The 8,350-nt window shown below is 34.5% G+C and overlaps 1 protein-coding gene across 1 annotated transcript; it reads left to right on the forward strand.

The window, feature by feature from the left end:
* Positions 1 to 871: 871 nt before the first annotated feature.
* On the forward strand, positions 872 to 1,765 carry LOC107178506 (uncharacterized). Its single transcript, XM_015533788.2, has one exon. The coding sequence runs from the start codon at positions 872 to 874 to the stop codon at positions 1,763 to 1,765; it is 894 nt and encodes a 297-aa protein (XP_015389274.2).
* The last annotated feature ends 6,585 nt before the right edge of the window (positions 1,766 to 8,350 follow it).

Consider the following 8,350-nt stretch of genomic DNA (forward strand, 5'->3'; position numbering starts at 1 on the left):
AACCTCTTCAAGATGCAACCACCGTGGTTAAATCCAGTCAGCCACAACCGTATCCTGCACAAACAACCCCCACGAGCCAAAAAGTCTCACACACATGCACTCGGAACAGTGTTCACAGCCAGCTGCAGCTGCTGATCGCCGATTGTCAGCTCCCCATGCAAGCAAACACCACCGAATCCAGTCAAAATCAGTAAACATCCCAGCCCAAAAGTCTCCACGCGTGCAGCAGCCATGAGCAAACATCCCATTCCAAAAGTCTTCACGCGTGCAGCAGCTGTGTTGCTCCACATGCGAATGAACCACTTTCGGCTGCACATGATTTGCGTCCCCCATGTGTGTTTCCATTAGCCTTTCCCACTAATCAATCCCAAGCCCAATCCATTTCTGACCCCAACAACCAGCCCTCCCGAATGCCCTCAACACTCATTTCTATAATCCCCAATTTACCCTGTTGACTCAAAATGCTACACCGCCCACTTCCGCACCATCTTATGCCTCAATTTTGAATTCCGTCCCCAATTCGAATCAAAAGAGAACCAATAAAAAATCGTTTACGGATATTATGATCGGCCCAACTAGCTCAATGGTTCCAATCAAGACCGTTACTTCTTTCGGGGGAGAGCCAAACGTGCAATTCTCCGTTGCGGAAATTGAAGCGATGGCCATTCCCTTCAAGTTGACATTGGTTGGTAAATTTTCTTATAATAGACCTAGTATGAAATTAATTCGTAAATTTTTTACTTCTTTAAAATTGAAGGGAACTTTTAAGGTGTCTTTACTAGATAATCGACATGTGTTAATTCAATTGGACGTTGAGGATGACTATTCCCGCCTATGAGTTAGGCAGACATGGCACATTAATGGGAGTGCCATGAGAATTTTTAAATGGACCACTAATTTTCGGTGCTCCGAGGAGTCCCCTATAGTTCCAGTATGGATCTCATTTCCTTACTTGCCTGTCCACTTCATGCATTGTAGGGAAACATTATTTTCTATTGCATCAGCTATTGGCAAGCCATTGCGAATTGACCAAGCTACTGCCTCTTTAGCTCGCCCTTCTATAGCTAGGGTATTAGTGGAGTATGATGTTACCCAACCTCCTTTGCCAAGGATACGAATCGGGGTGGGAGATTCTGGATTTTGGCAAAATGTAATTTTTGAGAAAATCCCACTCTACTGTGCTTCCTGCAAGCACCTTGGCCATACCATTGAGACGTGTTACGTGGCCAATCCAAGGCTTTGTCCCCAGCGACCCAGCGGGAATCGGCAGACTAGAGTAGAAGATGGTAAAAAGTCAGAAGTTCTACAGTCAGATACTCCACAACCCTCAAATACTCCTCGACCTGAGCCTTCCATCACTAAGCTGATTGTAGACGTGGGGTCCCCGATCACCAAACCTTCGGAGAACCGGCCTAACGTTACAAATTCTACATCCGTTCAGGAGCCGATTGCCCAAGATGACACAACTCATGATTCTAAGGAACCTCATGATCAAAGCTTGTCTCCCATGCAGAGCATTGGTGAGTATAATCCACATTTTCATCGAGCATCCAGCATAGATTTTAGGCATTACAATTCTCATACTGATAATGATGATAGTTCTGACGAGCACCTGGCGAATAACGAACACTTTTTATCTGCTCCTGAGAATTCTGAGAGAATAGACTTAAGTCCCAATTTTAGCATTGTTGGTCAATCGAAAAAGGGATTTAAATTACTTACCAGCCGTAAGTATCGTAAGACATATTATCACCGTCTTCATTAGTCTTTTTATTATGATTCTCATGTTAGGCTATGCCCTAATCTTTTCTTTTTCTATTGTATTTTTTTCTCTTGATTGGAGGTTTTGGTTTTTGTCCCCCTCCTTGTATCTTTTATTATCTTTTATAAATTACAGGTAGAGGTCCCGCCTAACCCCCCTCCTTCTAGTGGTATGCTTATTTAAAAAAAATTAAAGGCAGACAATTCATAAAAGTAAATCATATAAGTCAAAGAAATACTTAATACCTTAAGGCAAACACCAAGCAAAGAAGTTATAAAACTTTCTTTTCCTTCTCCAAAGACTTATGTTTTTTTTTTCCTTGGATTTTGTAATGGTGGAGAAAATAAAATACGACTTCCTTTTAAATACTTTTGGCAATTAATAAATACTTAAAAAAAAGCAAGAAAACTTGAGTTTTAAGAAAATTCTTTTGTTTTTAATAAAAGCTAATAACCTATATAACTTATTTAAAACAAATTGATAATTTTTACTCACACGCAAACACCCAATAATAATTATCCTACCCAACTTAATAAGGGTAAAAGAGGAAACAAATAACAGGTGTTACATAAAATATCATCAATGTTGTGAAAATTTTAATATACTCGCAAGCGCACGAATCTAGAAATAGAGTAGTGGTAACGAGGTCGATCCCACAGGGATTGTTATAAATTGAAAAGTCTAATTTAAATCTAAAATTAATATAAATTCTAACCTAGTTGACCAAATTGAGTTTCTAAGAAAATTGAACCAATTAAACTAAGAAAGCAATTAAAATAAAGGAGAATTCAATAAGATAAGAATTACCAAGGTTTCAGAATCTACCACTATTCAACTAGTAATTATCTAATTATTAATTAATCCCCAATTTTAGAGTGACAACTCGAAATCAATCTATGTCATCTAATGGATATAACAATTAAGCCCAAATAAAATTAATCTTATGTAGGTTCTTTTTCTGCTTACTAGTATGACATCTAAGCATCCCATGTAAATATATTGAATAACAAAGAGTCAAAGTTTCCCTAAGCACTCCATGTAAACAATTTAATGAAAGACATAAAATCAAAGATAATCATGTATAAACTTTATAGATCCAAGTATAGATTTAATCAAATATTAATCCTAACAATCAATAATGCATGACAGAATTGATGAAAAGATTTTATTAACATTCAATTAATCATGTGAAATAAAAACCATAATCATCAAAGAACATATATAGGGAATTAATTAAATAAAAAGATAATTATTTCATTGAATAGGGTTTCATCCTTAACCTCAGTATAAGAAAATTAGCTAGACATAATTGAATTGGGAGTAACAAAAGAAATAAAATCACTCATGGAAGCCGAACTGCTGCTGCCCAGCCTTGTGTCTTGCGTCTGTAGCTCTCCCCCTTCAATTCAAAAGCAAAACTCCCTTTTATATTGCTTGGCCACCGAATCCTATTGTGATTCTAATAGCTAAACCAACTTTTACAAGCTAAAGCCCTAAGCTTGCCACGTAATTGAAGACAATAAAAGCCAAAAGCTATTGATTTCCTTCCTTTATTCTACATTGACTTTCCATTCAAAGGCTTAATTAAAAGCTTTGTTTTATGTGCTGCCCACTTTAGCTTTAACCTTCTTCTTTGTTTGCACGAGCATGGAAAATTCAATTTATTGGCTTCGGTTTCTTCGAACAAAATTTCTTGCACATCTCCTTAATTACTTCCACAAATTGATTTGATCTTCAATGATGTCCAATTGTTATTCTTTACCTACTTTTCATCCATAATCTTCAATTAATTCCCTATGCAATAAAATAATTCAATTAATTAAAAATAATAAATAAACATAACTAACAATTATATTATTAAGGGTAAAATATGTATATAAATTATGCTCATCAAATACCCCCAAACTTAGATTTTGCTAGTCCTCGAGCAAAAATAAAATAAAAACAAAAACAACAAAACAAAAAGTAAATCCTAACTAAACCACTTTCGCAGGTGATCGCGATTGCATTTAGCGTATGCAACAAGTCTTTAAACCCTTAGGCGGCCCTAGTGGACGAGTTATAGTCTCGTGAGGGCTTCAGTGATGATACCCACAAACATCATCTTTAAAAATAAAATAAATAAAGAGAACAAAAAAAAATTAAATAAAACATGAAAATAGCCTCAAAGATTGCATAAATTATATAGCTCAAATAAAATTTCAAATATTGGCAAAGTTCTAACTTTAATTCAATAGTCAATCCCATTTCTCTTTTGATTCTTGTAGTGTGTGTGTGAAATCAATTCAATCAAATCCATTCCCAAAATCCTCAATATCAACAGCCTTCGCCTCAAGCAAAGAACAGAGTAGGTCAAACTAATCTTATCATCTTGATCTCCAATTTTTTTTTCACAAGCTTTTATGTGCATTTTCTTTTGATTTTTTTTTCAGCACATGCACTTGATTTGATTTGATTTTTTTTTCTTTTCTTTTTTTTTTAACCATAGTCAGTAGCTTTCACTCTACCCCTTAAGGTAGCTTTCTTTTCATGGTAGATTATCCTCTACATACTGGTGGTACATAGGCCCAAATTACTCAAGGATAGCTTCACTCTTAAGGGTTATAGGTAGCTATTTCTGACTTTGGCGCTCGTGTATACTATTTTTTATTGTGGAGATAAGAATCAAGACAAACAGTCATTTACTCTATCTAAAATTCTCAACTCAAGTTGCGTCAATCTCAAATTTCAAGTCAAAATTATGAAAGAACTGATATTAGTGCTCATGGTTTAAAGAATCTCAATCAAGAGGAACTAACACAAGAATCAAGTATAAACTAAGACAATATTCAACCCTTTCTAAGATCTATATTCATTGTCAATCAAGTTCTTATCATTGGCTTTTCATGTAAAAACAAAAAAACATAATTTTTTTTTGAATTTTTGAATTTTTTTTTTTGGTTTTTTTTAACAAACAAAGCAACACTATTCCCACCCCCAAACTTGTTCGGAACATTATCCTCAATGTTTCATAAATAAAAGATATGCATGCAAAAAGATGAAAAATAAAATAAAAATAAAAATAAAAACATAAATAATAAAAGAGAAAGTTGGAGAAAACACACCTGAATGGGATGAGAAAGCTTAAAAGAATGACAACTCAAAAGAAAACGTTAGAAGAAATATAAATAATAATAAAAAATCCTACTAACTAACTAATTAACGTAAACAACAAATCAACCAGGATCAATAAGAATTTGGTGAAAATCAAAGCAAGTATACAGAAAATACCAGAAAACATAAGTGATTAAGCACTGGAGCATTTTATCCATAAAAGGATGATGGTAATGAAACTCCTCAATATCGCACTACTTTGATCTCTTCTGTTCCAAACTTTCCTGAGAGTTATCTGAAGTAGTATAAAAATCTAATAATTTAATCACTTTAAATCTTACCACCTTTTTCATGTCAGAATGTGACCTATGTTGTACTTTTTTAGGAAGTAGCTCCAACTTGAATGGTTCACTTTTCTCTTCAGGAGGAAGTGGCTCAATCTTTTCTTTCCACTTAATTAGATCGATGATAAGAGTCGAATCAAGTAAAGCATTAACTTCTTCAATACCACTATCAACATCAATAGAGAAATCAGAGTCAGTTGTGCATGGTATTAATGGATTGTCACAGTGGATAGAAATAAGTGAATCATCAATTGATGCTTTTATCATATCTACTTCAACAACTTCATCATCTTCTTGTGCCTGCTTGGGAACATTAAAAATGTTTAATTCAATGGTCATGTTACCAAAAGACAATTGCATGTTTCCAGTCCTGCAACTAATATGAGCATCAATTGTAGCTAAGAAAGGACGACCAAGAATAACTGGGGTGTGTTTCTTAGGATCTTGTGCATACTGAGTATCAATAACAATAAAATCAACAAGATAATAAAATTTGTCAATCTGTATCAACACATCCTCTATAATACCACGAGGTATTTTCATTAATCTATCGACAAGTTGCAAAACAATGGACGTTGGCTTTAATTCCCCTAATCCAAGTTGCATGTAAACAGAATAAGGCAAGAGATTAACACTAGCACCCAAATCTAATAATGCTTTATCAAAACATTGGTTCCCTATAATACATGAGATAGTAGGGGAACCTGGATCCTTAAATTTTGGTGGCATTTTACATTGAAGTAAATTGCTAGTTTGTTAAGTTAAAAATGTCTTTTTGGTGCCATGCAAGTTTCTTTTTTTAGTGCATAAATCTTTCAAAAACTTGGCATAGGAAGGAACTTGCTTAATAGCATCGAGTAAAGGGATGTTTATACTCACCTGCTTGAAGATTTCCATAATCTCACCTGTTGAAATCTCTTTCTTTACCTTTGCTAACTTTTGAGGAAAAGGAGCCTTGGGAATGTAAGTTGGTGGGCCACTCTCTTCTAGATCATTTGGTGATGAGTCCTGTGATGGAACTGGATATGAAGAAGTAGGCTCAGATGTCTTCCTTGTTGGAACCTCCACTTTGTTGTCAAATAATTTTCCTCTTCTCAAGGTCATAACAGATTTTGCTTCTTCATGCTGATGGCTTGAACTCGATCTAACTTCATGCACTCCTTTGGGATTAGGAATTGGTTGACTTGGAAATTTTCCTTTTTCTCTCTCTGCTACAGTAGTTGCTAATTGACCCAATTGATGTTCAAGCTTTAGAATAGCTTGAGTGTTTGATTGAAAAGCTTATTGGGTTGACTGAATGAAACTTTGAAGTGTATCCTCTAAAGAAGGCTTTCTTTGTTGGGGTGCAACAAATTGAGACATAGGTTGTTGGACAGAAGGATATACTTGATTAGGAGGGACAAATTGTTGATTGGGCATGTTAAATTATTGTCCTCCTTGGTTTGACAAAGGTTGATTTTGTTTCCAAGAAAAATTAGGGTGATTCCTCCAATTAGGATTATATGTGGATGAATATGGACCATTGAAGGATTTTTCATATGATTGTAAGGCATGTACCTGCTCAGAATAAGCCTCTGGATAAGCTAGTAATGATGGACAATTATGTGCTGTATGAGACAAGTTAGAACAAAAAGCACAAACCTCATTAGCTACACTAGGATGATAATTCATGGATTGGTTCAGAGCTAAGGCATCTACTTTTCTAGAAAGCGTAGCTAGAGTGGCTTTCACATCAAAGTCATCCTTAACTTTGTATAGACCCTTTCTAGAAACTTGAGATAATTTTTCCCTTTGATTTGAAAAATCCCATTGTTGAGAATTATCAGAAAGTGAATTAAAGAAATCCCAAGCAGCCCCTTCATGTAAGTTCAAAAATCTCCCACCATTCATAGACTCTACCATATGACGATTTGACATGGTTAAACCGTTATAAAAGCATTGTATAAGTCTCCATTTTTCAAAACCATGGTGGGGACACTTGAGGAGTAAATCATTGAATCTTTCCCAACACTCATAAAATTGCTCACCCTCTCTTTGATAAAAAAATCACTTATCTCTCTCCTAAGGGCATTTGTTTTAGACATAGGAAAAAACTTGGTGAGGAACTTATTACTCAATTCATCCCACGTAGTTATAGACCCAGCAGGAAGCAAATTCAACCAAGCTTTCGCTTTGTCTTTTAATGAGAAAGGGAACATACGAAGCCTAATTGACTCATCATTAAAATTTTGAAAACGAAATGTAGAGCATATGTCAAGAAATTCCTTAATGTGCAAATATGGATCCTCTCTCTCTAACCCATGGAAAGATGGTAAAAGTTGAATGACTGAGGGCTTAAGTTCAAAGTGTGTTGCTGTAATTTGTGGCAACACAATACAAGATGGTTGGTTGGTTGCAAGTAGTGAAAAATATTCTCTAAGGGTTTTCTCTGCTTGCACTGGTGAAAGTATTGGCAATAGTCTATTTGGGTCATCCATCACTTCTAAAGAACTAACTTGACTACTATCAATTTTCGACACTCTTTTAACCAAACGATTTGTTGAATCACGTTCCCAAACACTCATAAACTAACTAGACAATGAAAGAAAGAAAAATAAAATAAAATAAACTAACAATAATGAGAATAAACGAAATTTAAAAATAAAAGAAATCAAACAACCAAACAATGAATTTAAAGACAAATAAAAATTTTTTTTGTGTTTTTTATTAATTAAAAAATAAAAGACAACCTAAATTATAACTAGTGGAAGAATCAAATTAACCTAGATTAAACTGACTTTCTAGCACAATCCCCGGCAACGGCGCCAAAAACTTGTTGTGAAAATTTTAATATACTCGCAAGTGCACGAATCTAGAAATAGAGTAGTGGTAACGAGGTCGATCCCACAGGGATTGTTATAAATTAATATAAATTCTAACCTAGTTGACCAAATTGAGTTTCTAAGAAAATTGAACCAATTAAACTAAGAAAACAATTAAAATAAAGGAGAATTCAATAAGATAAGAATTACCAAGGTTTCAGAATCCACCACTATTCAACTAGTAATTATCTAATTATTAATTAATCCCCAATTTTAGAGTGACAACTCGAAATCAATCTATGTCATCTCATGGATATAACAATTAAGCCCAAATAAAATTAATCTTATGT

Source organism: Citrus sinensis, chromosome 5, assembly GCF_022201045.2.
Source record: "Citrus sinensis cultivar Valencia sweet orange chromosome 5, DVS_A1.0, whole genome shotgun sequence".
Taxonomy (NCBI): Eukaryota; Viridiplantae; Streptophyta; class Magnoliopsida; order Sapindales; family Rutaceae; genus Citrus; species Citrus sinensis.